This window comes from Antechinus flavipes, chromosome 2 (genome assembly GCF_016432865.1).
Source record: "Antechinus flavipes isolate AdamAnt ecotype Samford, QLD, Australia chromosome 2, AdamAnt_v2, whole genome shotgun sequence".
Taxonomy (NCBI): domain Eukaryota; kingdom Metazoa; phylum Chordata; class Mammalia; order Dasyuromorphia; family Dasyuridae; genus Antechinus; species Antechinus flavipes.
In genome coordinates, this window is record NC_067399.1 from 649,978,409 (window position 1) to 649,997,689 (window position 19,281).

At 38.0% G+C, this 19,281-nt stretch overlaps 1 protein-coding gene across 3 annotated transcripts in view; it reads right to left on the minus strand.

The window, feature by feature from the left end:
* Positions 1-17,602, minus strand: part of WAPL (WAPL cohesin release factor) — an 88,976-nt gene extending 71,374 nt beyond the window's left edge. The window contains exons 1-3 of one of the 3 annotated variants that reach the window (XM_051982371.1): positions 17,053-17,602; positions 16,575-16,645; positions 14,375-14,895 (exon numbers count right to left, since the gene is read on the minus strand). In XM_051982371.1, coding sequence (XP_051838331.1) covers positions 14,375-14,895; positions 16,575-16,582 — 529 coding nt within the window. In that variant the 5' untranslated portion in view covers positions 16,583-16,645; positions 17,053-17,602. Of the gene's footprint in view, positions 1-14,374; positions 14,896-16,556; positions 16,646-17,052 lie in introns of all 3 variants that reach the window. The other 2 variants (XM_051982373.1, XM_051982372.1) reach the window with 2 other exon arrangements.
* Between the last annotated feature and the right edge of the window lie 1,679 nt (positions 17,603-19,281).

Genomic DNA, 19,281 nt, shown 5'->3' on the forward strand with positions numbered 1-19,281 from the left:
GGTCTTTTTAAAGTGGAATATACTAGGTATTGCTCCAAAATTTTCAGACAGCAAAGGAAAATACCAAAATAATGTGCTATCCTGGCATATAGCATTTTCCCCAAGCACTGACAATTTCTATTTTAGACTAGGTTTACATGCTACTTTATCTTCAAATTTATGTTTCAATAATTTTCTGGAGTTTTGTAAAAGCAAGGGGCAGCTAGGTGATACAGGTAGATAGCCTGGAGTCAAGAAGGTCAGTTCTCAATCCAGTGTCTGATACTTCCTAGCTGTGTTACCCTGAGCAAATAATTTAACCCTGTTTGCCTTAGTTTCCTAATTTGTAAAATGAGCTGGAGAAAGAAATGGCAAACATTCCTGTATCTTTGTCAAGAAAATCCAAAATGGGGTCAGACATGACTAAAACAAGTGAATAAAAACAAAAACAAGGAAAAATACTTTTAGAAAACTCATACGTATGCCAATATTTCAAAGTACAAAACATGATATAATACCCAAGATTTGCATAGCATTTCAAAATTTAAGACACTCTACAACATACAGTTAGAAAAACCTCAGAAACAATCTAGTCCAATCCCTTCATTTCATAAATGCATCATTATGTTGAAGAAAGCATAATTTTGTTCCAAAGCTCATAGGAATTGGTTTGGTTCACCCAATCTGGCATATATATAATATAATGTTGTCAAGATGCTTCAAGTTTCAGCTCTCCCATGTCTTCAATAAATCTAAGTAGAATTCTTAGGGTGGAAAAAAATCACTTTGCTAGGGGACATCATAAATAATAATAATAGCAACAAAGAACTTCAGTCATATTGGGCTAACAGCAAAGCAAAAAAAAAAATTAAAATACTTGTTTTAGTTCAATATATTCATTTCATAAAAAATAACAACAGTTTTTTTGTATTGGGAGCCAAATGCTCTAGTTATCTCTCCAGCTTCGGGCAATGTGCTTCCTCCAAGTATTCATCACATCCACACAAATCTTCTCTTGATAAATTTTCAAATAATCACTGATTTCAGTATTAAAGAACTAAGCATACTTGTTCCCCTTAAAATTATATACTGACACTAAATATGGACTACTGAACAGTTTCACTAATTGTTGTTTCTTTTAAAGAGATTTGGGTGCAAGCATGATAGTTAAGGAATCTAAAATTGAAAAACAATGATTTTGAGTGAAGAGACTCTAGAAAAGAAAGCTTCTTGGAATTTAATTTCCTCATTTATAACATTCAAGAGGATGAGACTAAATATCTGCAAGTTCAGCTTTAAATCTGTATTCCCATTAGTAAAAATTTTATCCAGAAATATGATCCTATTATATTTAAGTGATGTGTGATGAGTGCTGAATATATTCTCAAGTATTATAAGGTAAAAGCTTACATTTAGCATATTTTTAGAATTAGGAACCTGTAAAAATGAACTCATGTAAGATTTAATGAAGTTAGATCCAGCAGAGAATCCTTATACCCACTAGTTACTTAAAAGTCTTGCAGCTCTCTTCCCTAATAGCAATGCTAACAAAACAGTTTTGTCTAAGGAGTAGGTGACTATAGTTAAGTGAGGGGAAAAAATAGGCCTTATTTCATGGTCAAGAGTAGTTGGAAACTAAGAACCAATTATGTATGGGATAATTCAGCTAAACCTGAAGCTAGAACATTCAAGTCCAGCCTCCTAGACTTTCCAGCTGTTTGACTATGAACAAGCCACTTAAATCTCTCTGGACCTGTTTCCTCTTCTAAAAGATGAGCCCAATAACAGCATATACCTTAGGATTATTCCATGAGTCAAATGGATAACATTAAGTAAAGCACTTAGCAAACTACATAGATTCATAAATGTTAGCTATTATTCTCATTATACAGATTCTACCATTTCCAAATTCCAATATTCTTTTTGCTGTTCTTCCACTTCTGTGAACTATCTAATCTTGGAATTCCATTTCCCTACAAATATACAAAGTGTTCTGGAGAATAACAAACATTTCAGTGCAAGATATATTGACTTAAGGTATAAACTATCAGATGACATTAATTCAAAAGCTGTTATAATCAATAATTCATTAAGTAAACTTTAATATAAACAATGTACTCTAATAATCTACCAAAGAACTTCTAAGATTTTGACATTGTGTAAAAATGCTATAATTGCAAACAGTTCATTTATTTCAGTTTAAAAAGCTTAAGAGTGCTCTAATTTTAAATACTTCCTCATTAGTTAACATACCATATTCATTTATTCATTCTTTCGATGTATGAATGTCATCTACAAAGTAGGTCAGGAAAATAGCAGGCCAGAAACCATCTAGTTAAGAGATGCTAATTATGTACTCCCTCCCCCCCATGAAAAATGTTTACACACTTCGCAAACTACACTTTAAAAAATATATTAAAACTAAAATTTTCAAAATTCAATGCCTTTCATTCAGAACACTTCTTGCTCCAAGGGACTAACAAGTATCATTTCTACCATATTAACAATCACTTAAGTTCAATGCTACATTTTCCTGAACAACATTAGTTTTAGGCAATAATGTTGATTAGTTAAGAACTTCAAATTTCATGAAATACACATGAACATTTTAAGGTAGTCTTTAGATGTTTTGTTGTAAACATATGATGAACAATAATAAACAGAGTAGATAAAATTATAGGAACAAAAACTGTGACCCTTTTAAAGTCCCTGTTCCCAATTTTAATACATCTGCAGTGGAGTATAATACTGCAAGAGCAGTAGACTAAGAGTGATGACAACTAAGTTTTAACTTAGTCAAAGAACTCCCTTGAGTGACTCAGTCTAATAAGTCACAACAGACTTAAAAGTAAATTTCCTTATGGCCAACATTTCAACACCACCACTTGATCTACTTAGAATTTTTTTTATTCTCTGTCAGAAAATGTATGAAGGCACTTGGAAAACTACTAAGTGGCAACCAGTAACAGAAGCTATATGATTAAAAATCATACAAATTGATTCACAGCAATCAACCTCTATATTTCTCTCAGTAGCTACAGACACTAATAATTCAATGTTATTTTTTTGAGTACCAATTGAATGTTACAGATTAGAAGAGGATCTAAATAAAATACTTATAAAATACACACATATTTCCATATGTATGTATATTACATATGAGGAAACAAGAAGCTCACAAATAAATAATAAGCTATAGTTAGAAATAGGCATCTAGGTGGCTGAATTCAAATAAAGCCTCAAGCACTTCCTAGCTGTGTGACCCTGGACAAGTCACTAAACTGTTTGCCTCATATGAACTGGAGAAGGAAATGGGAAACTACTCCAGTATGTTTTGCTAAGAAACCCCAAATGAGATCATGGAGAGTTGAAAATAACCGAACAGTATCCAGCTATAGTGGATAGGACTTTAGATTTAAGTGAGGTCTTTAAAACTTAAAACTGAATGCAGCCTCAGCATTAACTAGTTATATAATCTTAGGCAAGACATTTAACTCAGCCTTAAGTTTCCTCATCTATAAGACAGGGATAAATTTGCAAACTTTAAAACACTATTAACATAAGTCAGCTTCCACTATACAATGGAAAATGTAAAGTGGCTAAAGAATAAGAAACTCACTTTCAGCTGAGGGGAATAAACCTTATGGAAAGAATGGCATTCTAGTTAAGTGGCTTAGAAGCAAAAGGGACCTGTATGAAAAACAGCAATTCAGTTTTTTCTAAGCAAAATTGTAGACTAAAAGTGAAAAGGTACCAAATTTTGAGCTATGTGGGAGTAGTGTGAGTCTGAGAGGCAATGAAGACCAATGAAATGGATAAGAGGTATCCAAGAAGTATGCAAGAGCAGAAATGTCAAGCGGCAGAACAGATCCAAGAAGGCCAAAATCCAGAACAGAACTCAAGAAGGCAAACATGGTATAAGGAGAAAAGGAAGAAGATACCCATTATAGAACTATCAGGAGACAAAGGAGATGAAACAACAAAGTCAAGAAGATTTTGTCAAGGCAGTCCACGGATAAGAAAACATGGGGTAAGGTCAGTAAGTATCCTTTGAAAGACCAATTTCAATAGAGTTGAGGAAAGATGCTTGATAACAAGAATCTGAGCAATGACCAATAATTAATGATCTCAAAACTATATTCCAGAAACGAAAAATTGGCTTAATGTAGAGTGGCTAATTACCAGAATTGTCCTGAAGAATTTTCAGTCATTACTGCCCCTCTCCCCCAATCCAATTAAGAGTTATGTGTGTTTGTGTCTTTCTGAGGAGTAGTGGTGGTGGTGATGGTGATGTGCAAGGATGTAAGTTGTGCCTAACACCTATATTACAGATCTTTGAATCACTTCAATTACATTCTTTAAAAATTTCCAAAAGGTTTCAAATTCAGTATTAAGTGAGAAAAAACTAGTTTTAATTGTCATAATGTGAACAAAAATAGCATATACACACATATATTAGCACTTCAACTTGCATACTATACATTATTAGTTATGTTTACTAAAGTAGTAGATTCATGTTTATCTCTACTTGAAAAGAAAAAGAGGGTGACAGGACAGCTAGGTGGCGCAATGGATAGAGCACTAGCTCTGAATTCAGGGCAATATATTCAAGTTCAAATCTGGTCTCAGATACTTAACCAGTCCTAGCTGTGTGACCCTGGGCAAGTCACTTAATCCCAATTACCTCAGCAAAAAAATAAAGAAAAAGGGGATGAGGACAAATTAAAATTATTTCAAATTTACACACTGCATCTCTTAAAAAATTAAAGAATTGAAATGTCTCATCCATTCAATTACTGTCATAAAACCCCATCTCTTTTTAATTTATTCTGCTTGATCTGATAGCAGTTAAAAAGTCATTTCCCCAAAAGGTTTTGCAATTATTAATGCTGAAAAATTACCCATGCATATATCTTGTAAATAAAAAGCTATTAAAAAAACAAAAAGTTGTTTCCCTTCTCCCCCCCCACCAAAAATGGATGGACATAAGGAAAACCTTTCAAAAACAAAAAACCCAAGAGAAATACATTTATCAAATCCTGGTCTAGAATTTATTTCACTGGCAATCCTGGCCTTCTATCTCTGAATTATGGTACCAGTTTTGTTCCTGTCCAGGACATGTTCAGTAAAATTCTCCATCTGGGAGATGCTATAATCAAGCTGACTGTCAATGTTATCAGAAAGTTGTTTATTCTGTACATGACAATTCTGTAACATCTTTTTAATATTGTTTTAACTATTTTACTTTTGCTTTTGACTCCCTTTTTAAAAAATAAAGTGTGACATTTTAGAAAGGTTTATATATATTTTCCTTTTCCCCCTTTAGATGACAAACCATCGAGGCAAATAAGGTTGTGAACTTTTTTTTAATTAAACACTTAGCATTCACAATAGGATGGTTATGGAAATGTTTAAATGGCAAAAAAAAAAAAAAAAAGCCACTGCCTTTAACAGAGCTGCTCTAATAAAAACAAATTAAAAAACCCTTTCTTGACAAATAAAAATAAAAAACGTTTTAGCAATCAAGAGCAAAGGCAAAGTGTAATGGGTCATCCTAGGAGGAAGATTTCAAGCAAAAGCTGAAATGGTATTTTGTAGAAGGGATACTTGTTCAGATAGCTGGACTAAATAACTACTCTGATTACTTCCAACTCTGAAATTCTATAATTAAATTATTTTCAAGTCAAAGATGTGTTTTTATCAATCAATACTTTGCATAAATTTAAAGCTTACTGAAGTCTACATAGAAAAGTTAAAGATAAATTTAAGCTCTTCAAGCATTTAATATTCTACTATAGATGGAAAACTGAAGGAGCAAATACTTCTTTCTTATATTTCAATGGATCCTTCACCTTCATCCTTAGTCAAGATAACCTACAAGGTTCTTTCCAGCTCTAAATCTATGATCCTATCTATGTTGGTATTCCCTCCTTCCCTAAAAACCACAACAGAGCCAGTTTCTTCTAAATATACTAAACAACATCCATTTTTTTTCTTATCATAGATGTGTCCAAAGGGCTAGAAATCTTTCTTGTAGAACTCTTTATATTTTGTATCAAGAACAGCATTCAAACTATCCATATTATTTCTCAAGCTCACCACATGATCAGCCTATTCTCTTTTCCAGATCTTCTCAATAATATCCTTGTTCCACTCCTTGCTTGTAGGTTGTTGGAAAATAGTACAAATAAAATTATTGGGGGGAGCAGCAACATATTTGGAAAAGTATTCATTACAAATGACTGTTAATATAGTCATATAGTCTTGAATAAATTTTCTAAGCAGTAAATCTTAATTATTTCAAAGTATTAAAACTTGTCTTAATTACAAAGTATTATGAAAGAAATCATCTGAATTTCTCTGGCCCTTCTTTCCAATTAAGCCAATGGAGCTAATCATTCATTGATGCCATCAAGAGATCCAAGATTCTTGAGGTAAAATGACTTGTCCAGAACTATGCTGCCTCCAAAATATTTCAATGTTATATTTAGTTCCAAATTTTCTCCTTCCCCCATCCAATGAGAAGGCATTACAAAGAGATGCATTTATGTAAAACAAATTTCTGTATTATCATTCCCTTTTACTCCACCTTCCCTCCAAAAAAAAAAAGAATTACAAGAAAATGTTTCCATCTTGGCCCATCGATTCTCTTTCTGGCGGTAATTATGAAACATTTTAAGACTGAGGTCAGTCAATGTGTTGATCAAAGTTATTAAGTTCTAACTAGTTTCTTTGAAAAAACTAGCAATTAATTCTATAAATCCTCATTTTGGGGAGATCTTTGTTTTTTATTCTTAAAAAGGAGCCAGACTCCTAGGTAGAGGAAGGATGAAAGGTTAGGGAGAAGGAAGAAACCAACAACTTCGCTACTCAAAGAATTTATAATTTAAGGGAAACCAGGGGTAGAGAGGAAAGCAACCAGAAGGAATGTAATAAAGGTGAAGAGGACCAAACATTGTTCCAAAAAAAAAAAGAGGGAAACATTTTCAGCTAAAGGAAAGACTTTTATGGAAACACCAAACTGCTGAACGATGTGAAAAAGAAGTTTCAATAAACATTTGTGAGAGGAGTAGGTGGGAAAGATACAATACAAATGTCTGGAGGAAAGAAAATGGAAAATGACGTCAGGGAATAAGAGCCAATAGTACAACTTGATTGGAAAAATACAACAAAGTAATAAAAAAAGGCTTGAAAAATAAAACTGAAAAACAGGTTGTGGAGAGCTTAAACTCCGTGAGTCTGGACTTTTATCTTTGCATTAGAACCATTATTTTGGCAGTTGTATGACAGATTGAGGTATAAAGAAATTAAAGGTCAGGCAACTAGTTGATACTGTAATCATCCAGATTTGAAAAGAAGAGGATTGTCACCATCATCCCAGTATCTTATAATCTTGGGGTTAGCCTCAACTTCTCAAATCTCTCCACCTCATATGTCCAATCAGTTGTATATATTGCCATTTCTACCTTTATAATACATTTTGAACTTAACCCTTTTTTCAATATCCTCTCACACATGATAGTAACTACCCACTGTAGTTTGAGTCTTTTATCTTTTTATCATTATCTTTCACCTATATTATTGTAATAGCCTCCTTCCTAAGGGTCTCTCTGCCTCAAGTCTCTTATTACTCCATTCTATGCATGACTGCCAAAGTACTTTTTCTTAAGCACAGATCAGACCCAGCCACTCCCCTAGGAAATTCAGTAGCTTCCTATTGTCTTTAAGATAAAATACAAAGTCCTCTAGGTAGTTTTCCTGGCCACACAATCTAGCCTAAATTGATTTTTAAAGCCTCATTGGATATCCCTTCCTAAATTCTCAATCAACCAAAGTTGGTCCTCTCTCTGCTCCTCAAAAATGACACTACCTCTCTTTGAATGAGGTTGCTCATACTCTGTATCACTCCCTTAGATGTAGTTTAAGCACTATCTTTTGGGTGAATTTTCTTATTTCTCTCAATTGCTGGTACCTCCTTCCCAAAATGCCTTTTATTTTAACTACTTTGTGCATATTATTTGCCATCTTTCTATCTATACTGCATATATTTTCACAAGTACTTGTCTGCCCTGTAAGCTCCTTCTTTGATTGGGAGGGAAGGAGGTTTGATGAGAATAATGGCAACTTAATTGCTGGCTATGCTGTTTGTTGAACTGTGGTGGAACATCAAAGTAAAAATAACATTTGGGGTGTTTAAAAGTTTGCAAAGAAGGAATATAATGGAATATTATTCTATAAGAAATGATTCAGAAAAGCCTGGAAAGATTTATATGAACTAATACTGAGTGAAGTAAGCAGAATCAACAATTGTACACAGCAACAACTAGATTATGTGATGATCAACTGTAATGGACTTGGTTCTTTTTTAACAATAAGGTGATTCAAGATAATTCTAATAAACTTTTGATGGAGAGAGCTATCTGCATGTAGAAATAAGACTTTGGAAATTGAATGTGGATCACAGCATATTATTTTCACCTTTTTTGTTGTTTGTTTCTCTTTTCCTTCTCATTTTTTCACTTTTGATCTGATTTTTCTTACATGGCATGACAAATGTGGAAATATATTTATAAGAACTGCACATATTTAACTTACTGGATTATTTGCTATCTAGGTGAGGAGAAGAAATAAAAGAGAAAAATTTGGAACTTAAATTTTTGCAAGGATGAATATTTAAAACTATCTTTGAATGTATTTCGAAAAATAAAAACTATTCCTGGAAACCTAATTAAAAATATATTATTACTACCTCAACAGCAACAAAAAAAGTTTGCAAAGAACAGATCATCTCATTTACAGCTCACAACATATGCTCAACCCCACTTTGGAAAGGAGGACACTAAAAGCTCACGCCAAGTTACTTCACTGCCTCAAAGTAGTATGTCAGGACTTGAAATGAGATCTTCCTAACAACCAAATCACCACCTTACCACAATGACATACTGTCTAGTGGGGAGTCAAAATTCAAGACTGTAGCTTAAGGGAGGAATCCAGGCTTGAATGAAGTATTGAATGAATGCCATGGAACAGTATCAGAGAGCCAAGGGTGAAGTATAGAGGGAGAACAGGTGACCCTTTGAGGATGATGTCTACAGTTAAGAGATGAGAGAAAGAGGACAATTCAGACCAGCAAAGTCTATTTTTAGAAGAAAACCAAGGAACTGTATATAGTATGAAAAGTTCAGCAAGATCACAAGGGGCTGATACTTGTGATTTCGGAAATATGACTTTCAGCACAATAAAAGATACGAAAGCCAAACTGTAGCTATTTGAGTAAAGAACCAGGGGAAGCCATTGTGGAGTTATTACACTGTCAATTTAGCAGTGAGTGTCTTGGAGAAACAACTTAAAAGGATAGCCAGGAGATAACAGGTTCCAAGGAGAGTGTGAGAGGTTGCTTTGTTTTTTAGAATGAGGAGTTTCAAGTAGGTAGAGTCTAAAGATTGGGAATGGAGATGATAGACCAGGCTTTGGAGCAGATGGAAGGACACAAATTCTGGGGTTAACTTTTGAGAAAGAGTACCTCATTAGGCGAGAAAAAGAAGAAAGAAGGAGGGGTCTAAGAAAACAAATCTGACTAATGGTCTCCGTATTTTGGGAAAAAAGAAGAGACCGAAAAAGGGTGAAGGCCCAAATACACAGGGGAGTTTCAAATAGATTGAAGTTAATATGACTCTGATGTGAATTCCATCAATTTAATTTTGTGAGTTCCTCTGGCGACACTAATGGTTTGGAGGCAAGAGCAGAGAAAAGCGATGTTGAGAGTGACAATAGGACTGCAATAGCAAAACTTAAGACTTAAGGGTAGAGTGCCCTGTTGACTAGCTGACTAGTGTCACGAATGTGAAGGGAAGGAAATGAAGGCAATAGAGGAGCTGCCAACCAGAGGTTACAATGAGACACAAGAAGGGAATCTTGGAGACAAGGAACTTTGGGAGTGAGGAGTTAGACTAAATGATTACTGCCCCCTCAGAAGAGTCAAGCAGAGATGGAGAATGTAAAAGCTGGAAAATCAGCAACATAAATAAATGACAGGAGTTGGGATGCACCAAAACTGCAAACCAAGTACTAAAAGTCAAATGAGGAAAAGTGAGAGCATGTCTCAAATTTTGGTTGACAATAAGTCAATTCTACAAAGCACAGGAGATAAAGTAGATATGAGAACATTGAGTGAAAAGAAAAAAAAAAAAAAGGAATAGTCATAGAGGAAATATAACAGGTTCAGGGGAATCTGCGCAGGTCCCACTATATCAAAATTCTAATTAGAACTTTGGGGTTAATTATTTCCAAAAACCTTCATTTCAGCCTACTTGGCAATTACACAACATAATAGAAAGCAAACTTCATTTTATTTCAGAGGATTGTAGTGCTTTACAATGGTTCAAAAAAGACAACATGTAAAAGTACATTGAAAAACGCAGAAGCCATTATATAAATATGCAGTCGTAGTACTGTTTTTTAAGAATTAATCAACAAATTAATCCTCTCAAAATTATTCTCAAAGCAAAATTACCTCAAAATTCAACAAGACAACTTCTGGGTAAGCAGTTTGATTTTTAAAATTTTTTTATTCAACAGTATGGGCAAAGCAATGTAAAGCAGTTCTTCAGAGCTCCACAGAACTGCCTGCTAGTTCTTTGTAATCTGCCACAGTTCTAGGTAAGTTCTAAGCATTTAGTTGTGTTTAATTAATAGTTCTTTCCACGTATTTTGTGGCATAATTCCATGACTTATTTTTCTTTACTTCAGAAAATCTTTCACAGGAAACAAATTATCTTTACAATAAGTCTTATAAATAAGACTATTTACATAATTCACTTTTCACCTTTCTAAACTATTACATTTATACCTTCAATTACTTTCATTTCATTGTCAAAACAGAAAAAATATTTAAAGCTATGTTAAAAGCATGTTAAAATGGTTGGTAGTTCTACTAAAATTATTTAAGACTTTATAGATCTAGAATAAATGCAGCATTAGGGACGTCCCCTGTTCAAGTTTCAGGCTAAAAATCTCATTTGGCAATAGAACAAACTACTTACTGTGAAATAGTTTAAATGACAATAAGCAATTTGGTTTGGCAATATAAAAAAGCTAGAAAATTAATTTTTAATTACCACTTTTGCAAAATGTATCCAATGGAAAATTCTGTGCTTCAATAATATGTAGTTTTGATTTCTTGATCTACTTTAAATTTGGCCAAGCAGAAAGAAAAGGCAGGCAGCCTCATGAAATACTAGAGCATGAGAACAAGAGTTAGAGTCCTCTCACTAATTGGGACAGCTGCATAACCTTAGGCAAGTCACTGTATAGTAAAAATGAGAAAAGGAGGGTGGGATTTTTCATATTAATTCAATTAATCATTACAGTAATCATTAAATACTTATTTAATAAGTATCTAAAACAATTTAAATTCAGTCTAAAAATTAATTCCTGTCTATGGTATTTACTCAATTCCTCCAATAAATGTGACAAATATGCTACCTCCTCTCCTTTATATATATATATAGTCTTGAACTTGAATTACCTGAAACTTAATAACATGGCACATAATAAATGCTTAGTCTGACTGCCCTTAAATTCCTAACCATACATTTCTTTATAAGGAGTGAATCTGAATTTAGTAAAATACTTTCCCAGCAGGGGCAGCAGTCACTAATAAGTCTGAATGAGCTTTTTCCAATGATTTGATAGGTCTGAATGGAAAAACCCTAAAAAGGATTGTTATAATTGCTCTGCAATTCAAAGAACTTAGTTACTGCCCCATTCTTCCTTGAAAATACAACACTCATTGGAAGTAAATTTCTAATGCTCTGAAGTTCTATTCTCCCTGATAAGGAAAAGACTTAATTCTCAAAGGTTTTTCTCTTCTTATAATGACTAAACAATTTGCTTAGGGGAAAAAAGGTTAACCAATTCAATAAATATTATTAAGCTTCTATAGTGTACTGGACTGGACAAGGCATGGAAAATAAGAGAAAGGTAAAGAGCCTCTGCCCACATAGAACTTATATTCTACCAAATGATCATGTTAAATACAAGCCAATTTACAAGTTGGAGACAACACTAACTTGAGAGAAGAAAGGAATCAAGCACAGAGCCTCAGAAACGACAGACATAGGCCCCAGAAATGATAGACATAGGGACAGACTGTTGTTAGAGAGAGAGGTAGGGGAGAAATGGACAAAATGTTCAGGGAACATAACACAAACTGAATAAAGGGAGGCCAGACCGTGTAATACTTTAAAAGCCAGGCTGAACAATTGATAATTTATCCTGGAGATAAAAGTCAGCAATTACAGAAATGACAATGTCTGTGCGTGTGTGTAGGATTTCAGAGAGGAAAGACTAGGCAGAAACTGGACAAGTAAGAAATTGTTAACAATAGGTCAGACCAGACAGAAGTGAAGAAGAGCCTGAACTTGGAAGATACCAGTGTGAATAGACAGGACTGAAACAGAATAAATATACTTGGCAACTAGGTGCCTACAGGATAATGGAAAGGTAAAAACAAAATATAAGAGATTTCAAATCTGGGTTACTGGAAGACCTGGAAAGAGGTCTAGATAAGTTTGGATCATAAGTGTTGGAGGCGAAAGTGAGAAAATAATGAGCTATTTTAGATAAATTGTCTTTAAACTGCCAAATGGCCACCCAAATGTCAAGGAGCCAGCTGGCCTTGCAGGGATAGAGTTCAGGAAATTCAGCTGGATGAGTACGCTTGGTAGTAATCCTTTTAGAGATGATAAACGCAGAGAAGGTCAGATCACCAAGAGCATATAAGAGTAAAAACCCAGCAGAAAGCCCTGGGGAACAAAGGAAGACACTCTTTCTTAGGCAGGAAAGAGTTGTCACAAATATCCAAATGTTTGAGAATATTGAGGAGGGGAAGAGTCAAAATCAACAGGGTCAAAAGCTGCCCAAATCAAGGCAGATCTGGGCAGAGACAACCACACATTCTGACAATTCAAAAAGACCCTAGGAAACCTCAGAGAAAATCTGTAAAAGGATGAGTAAGAGGCAAAAAGCAAATGGCAGCAAGCATAGATCATTCCTTTTAGGAGACTAGCATCAAAAGGGAGAAAAGAAAGGATAACCGCTTTAGGAGATGGCCAGGTCAAATAAAGGTTAAGAGTGAGACCTGAATATGTTTGTAGGCAAGGCAGAGATTTTTTCCCCCCCTAAATTAGATTGGCCTGGAAACCTAATCACATCCTTGGTGATGATCAGACCTCACTGGGCACTTTGTTCACACACTCCTTGTGCACCTATTCTCATCTACCTGTGTTCACGTCACCCATATCCCTCTCCTGAACTCTGCCATCTCCTCTGGCACACACTCAGTTCTTAATGAACACACTGCTTCTTGTGTCATCTCTCCGCTCCTCTCGACGTGAGTCCCTGGAGCCCCTTTCTAGTTTCCCTGATACAGTCTTATTCTCTTCTTAAGCTACTATGGGAGTTGCCAAACCCTTGCAACTTGGGTCCAGTCTCTATTATTACTCCCACACATAAGGTTCTGAGTAACTATTAGTACTATTTCAGCTACAATATGGGGTTAACTCTTGGCTGGTCAAGAATACTCAATTGTGAATCACAAAACCTTTCTATTTTCAATTTCCTCAGTAAAAAAGGGAAAGAGATGGTAGAGGCAATGGGGTTGATGAGATGAAACTTTGGGTCCTTTCCAGTTATAAAATTCTATTTATGAGCTCCTCTAGGAACCTAATAGCCCCTGATAATAATGCTGATTCTGCAAGGAAACATCTTTCAAGTTCCAAAATAACTAACCAGAAAATTAACTTTTGAGAATATACTTTTTCATAAACTGGGCATTCCTCGTGTAAACTACTATTAATATCAGCCCCAAATCAAATCTCACCAAGAATTGGGGTAAAATACTAATTCAATATACTCAACAGAACTACAAAATATTAATTATGACTAATATTTCCTGGAACCATTCAGTAGGTTTTTAAACATATTAATCTTGGGCTGATTCTACAATTTAAATATTAACACTATTGGCATTACTAAGCACCATGTAACTCCATCAAATACCAAGTCTAACAAAGTACTGTGTAAATATAAACAACGTCATGCAGGTTATCTGATTTATAACTAAGCAAAAGGAAGAAAACATCTGAAGTATGCACAAAACGCAATTTTATAGCAAAGAACCATACATTTACAATTTTTTTCAAAGAAAGTAAATTTTCAGCAAAATTCTGAAATTTACTATACTTTTATTACCTATTCCTCATTTTTTCAAAGCCAAAAGTGTTGACTAAAGCAGATATTCTAAACTCCATAAAAGTAAAAGGTATGACTACTTAGAAGGAGCCATCTATTATAACTATAACAAATGTTTCACAAGTATGAAATAAAAACTCACCTCTAGTTAATAGTTTTGCACTACTTTTGTTTTCACTGTCTTCTAAGATTCGGTTTGTGCTCTTTTCTTTTAAACCAAAGCAAGTACTATCACAAGGTAAGCACTTGCTTGACACAATAATGTCCTCAGTGATTGGTTGACTAATACAGCTGTTAGCTTCAAGTACAGAGGAGAAGTCTCCCAGATGAGCAGCTTCACCAGGCTCCAACTGGGAAGAACTCTTAGCCTGGCCCACATTCTTTGAAGAAACTGGTAAAGACTCTTCATCACTATCGAATCCGAAAGGATCTTCTGAGTTTTCATCTTCTACTTTAGGCTTCTTAGGAATCTCTGGTATATCTGGATTTAAATTAGGCCTCTTCTGGCCTAATTTAGCCATAAAGGTAGTCTCTCCCCATTTTGTACTAAGGGTGGTCCTTTTGTTGGAAAACACTTCATCAAATTTAGAGCTGCCATTTCCCCCTTTCCTGCTATATGTTTTCCCAAATCTGGATGTCATTTTGACACCTGTTTCATATTCTCTGTGGAAAATCAAGAAAATATAACCAATATTGTAATTAAAAACTTTGAATACTACATGCAAAATCAGTATGTTGCCAAACAAGTATGACTGACTTACCATTAATAGAACTCATTAAAGCTCCAAATTGAACCAACAGTCAATGTATAGAACTCATTTATACCACTTCATTTACATATGTTAAGTATGATTAAAAAGCTTAAAACTTATTGAAATATTCATCTACTGAAAATAGTTTTGATGGAAAGTTAAATTCCTGACACATTAAAAATCACATAAAAACATGAAAAGCATAAATGAAATTTCTTTTAGTATGTATCTTTCTGACATGTTAATGTGGGGTCATACTATGTTTCTAGATTCCTAAGTTTTCACTTTCTTAGCCCAAAAAAAGGAAAAAAATAGTGCCACATTGAATTAAACATATATGTTTAATTACAAAAATATTGGATCTCATGCTAATTTACTCTGACTTTAAGATACCACCTTTGTCTTTCATAAACTTTTGTAAATCACTTCAACATTTGCAGCATCCAGCTAAACCATATTATAAACATACAACTTCATTTATTTTTATCTGTAAACTTTATGAATTCAGTGATTCATTCAGATTTACTTACATACTAGATAGATGATATAAAGAGAAGAAAAAACATGTTTGGAGAAAGCTCTATTCCTATGTTAAGTGTCCAGAAAGGTATAGGTCACATTAAACGACTAATTCTATGTAACAATATACAAGTGCCAACTAGCTCAAAATAATACTATTAGGAAAGGTTTCCACTCTCAAGCAATTTACATTAAATTGGGGAAAATAGGAAGAAAAGGGAGAGGAACAATCCTTAACCTAAATAAAAAAATACAAAGAACAAGAAGAGGGACTCACCCAAGTGGGACAGGGAGAAAATGTTCATCTAACACATTTTCAAAATGTACATGACATGCATGTATTTTTTTACTAATAACCATTTAACTGTTATCAAAACTTTTAAAATTACTGAAATCCAATTCAATTTATAATAAACTCAGAGGATTGTACAACTTCACTGTGTTGGAATTAATAAGTAAATGGAGTATAAGCTACACAACAATAATATTCTGCATCACAATTTGCTCCATGTTTCATTGCACTCCAAATGTTTTTTCTTTTTTTTTCCCCTTAGACAAACTAGTATTTCAGAGGGATCGCTATTCAAGCGATCTTTTGATGTATCCAGGAATCTTTTCTTTGAGACATGAAATGCTAAATTCGGGACGCTTGCTATAACCTTGGGAGTAGAACAGGAGCTATCTGTCGCTCCTTGCCCCAGATTTTACCAATGAATCCTGCCTTTTTCTTTCTCAGGTGTTACGGAAACAAAATGCTTAATTTCCGTAACTGCATTAGAGGGTTTTTAAATCCCCGAATCCTGTTATTGGTGTGGAACACTTCTCGACATGGCCCTGGCCATTCCTAGGATTCGGTTCCGACTCGCCAGCCCACAGACCTCGGACCCCTCCTACAAAGTTAACACCGGAGTTCTCCCAAAGCCGGAGACCAGGGGAGATCGCCTCCTCGGCCGAGCCTTCTCCGCCTAATCTCGGCGCCCCCAGAGCTCCCGAGACGCGAGGCACCCCCCCCACACCCAGCCCGCGGGGACCGTGGGGAGGCGGACAACTTACAGTCACGGGCTCACGTACATGTGCATAGGCGCGTGGGTCTCAACCTCTCCCTCGGGCCTTCAGACACATTTGCAACTCCTCCAAACAACCTGTCCGGGCCACAGAGAAAGGGGAACTTGGTGATCCGGAGCCCGAGGGTCCGGTCCGTGCCCGCCCACCTCCCGGGGCCTCCCATCACCCTCCAGCCCGGGCGACTCCGCCAGCGCCCCCAAGAAGTGCCTTGCCCCCGCCCGGCTCGGGGACAGGACCGGGTGCGCGGTCGGCGCCCACCGTGCACTTGACCGAGGCACAGGAAGGGGGAGGGAGGCGCCCCGGACTGGGCGGCCGCCCGGAAAGGGCCGGGGGTGGGGGAGGGTGGCCGAGGACCCACAGACTTCCCTCCCCGTCCGCCCGGCCCCCCAACTTCCTCCGGGCCGCGCCGCACCGGGCGCCCCGAGCCTCCTCCCGGATCTCAGTCTCGGGCGGGGCCTACCAGCCGCCACGGGACCTCACTTACCCTGGGTGTCGAGTGAGCGGGGTGGAGACTCCGAGCTCCGGCTGCCGCCGCCGCCTCGCCTTCCCGGCGGCCCCCGGGCGGCGCGAGCCGGGCGGCCGCTGGGGCCCCGCGCGCGCGGGCCGAGGGGGGGGGCGGAAAAGGGGGGCCGGACGGTTGGCGCGCTCGAGGTGGGAGACGGTTGACGCGCAAGGAAGAGGGGGTCAGGCAGGAGAGAAGGGAAGAAGAAGAGTTCCGCGGCCCGGCGCCCGCTCCGAGCCCAGAGGAACCCGCGGGGAAAAGAGGAGCGGGAGAGGGGGGAAGGGGAGAGCGCCGGCGGCGGCTGCCCCGCAACTTCCCCCGCTGCCGGCCCGGGCCTAGGCCAACCAGTCCGCGCCGCCGGCGCTGACTAGTTCCTCGCGATGGGCCGCCGCCGCCGCCGCCGCCGCCCCCGCCTGCGCCTCCTCCTCGCCCGGTGAGTGGTCAGGGCTGGAGTTTGAGCAGGGCCCTGAACCATCTCAACGCCATTTGCGCTCCCCGGCCGGCCGCCCCCCTTCCTCCCCTAATCGCCAGCTCCGTCACGGCGCTTCCCACAGGCCCCGCGCGGCCCCGGCCGCCGCAGCCAATCGCGACGCCGTTCGGCCAACCGTCGCGCAAGCGCGGGGCGCCGCACGCGCGGGGACCCGCCATGGTCTGGGCCTCGAAGGCTGACGGGAGCTGTAGTTCCTGGGCGGACTCCCGGGGCGGGGGCGGGGGTGGAAGAGAGCGGCAGCGTTCGTATGGAGGGAGTAGGAAGAAGGGCTGGGGCTTGGCTGAAGCCGGGGGCCGGGGCCGGGACTTCAACTACTGCCGCCAGCGCGCTCAGAAGCTTCCGACCACTTGGGGAGATAGTACAAGGGCTGACACTGAGCGCACGCCTCTGTACCCGTGGCTTGCTCTCCAGAGACAAGTCGGAGATCGGGGATTGTGGAGACTCCTGCCGCGGCGACTGGTGGGGGTACCCTCGGCTTCTGCCCCGGCCTGGTAAGGGAGCGCAGTGTGCGCCCACCTGCCGACACAGTCGAGCCAAGGTTCCCACAGGGCACATAGAGAGATTTGTCCACTCCGGGCGCCCCCTCCCCCCCGGGACGCTGGGCACACACGGTGAGAGAGGCCTGGTCTCCGCCGCTGGCATCCCTCGTCCTGTCTCTGTCCCTTCTGCGTCTACTTCAAGCTCTGTCTCCCTGCCTCTCCCTTGACCCACACACAACGACAAAATAGTGAAGACGTTATGAAAACATTTTTTAAAATATGCAAGAAAACAACCAAGCACCCCTTTCTCTTTTTATTTTCATTTTTAAGGGATCCGAAAATTATAATTATCCCACATTCCTCGGTGCTTCAGTGCTCCAAGTGAGTCATCCTGGAAATTGACAGCTTCCAGCAACTGATGTCAGATTCGTAGGGGATCAGGTAACTAGATCTGCTTTCTTCCCTGTGAGCATCGGTCTCTCTTTGTCTCTCTCTTCTTTCTCTGTCTCTGTCCCTATCTTTTTATGTCTCTCTGTCTTTTTTCTCTATCTTTGTCTCTGTCTCTGTGTGTCTCTCCTTTCTTTCTTTCCCTATCTCTGTCTCTCGATGTTAGGAACTCTTTGTGAAAACACATTATTTGTTCACTACTTTGTGTATACTAAACTTTCAAAAACCTTATCAACGGAAAGCCAGGATTATTTGACCCAATTGCATATTACTGTTGAATTGCACTTATGGGGCACTTATGGTTTCTAATTCTGCTTTGTAGCTATCTGGGTGACCTTGAGTTACATGTCTTTAGTTATCTAGGCCTCAGTTTGCTTATTTGAAACATAAGGGAGTTGAGTTGGATGATATCCATGAGATTGCATTTCTAATGATGTATTATGAATGTTTTAAGTTATCACTATATCATTTCTCTCCCCAAAGTTCAATAAAGACTCAAAATAAAACCATATTCATTACTTCTGTATCTACATGTGGCCTTATTCATGGGGAAGAGGGGAAATTAATAGGGATTTGGGTAATTACCTGGAAAATTAATAAGGTATTAGCTACCATTTTTTCCTAGAATCCTCCCTTCATATACCTAAAGTTATAAATAGACTGTGTTTATGAAACACAGCAACTTTATTCTAAATACATAAAGAATAGTTTAAACAATATTTAACCAGTATATTAGTGAAGCTTGATCTTTGAGTCTATAGAAAATAGTTCCAATTCAATTGAATAATTAAAGCT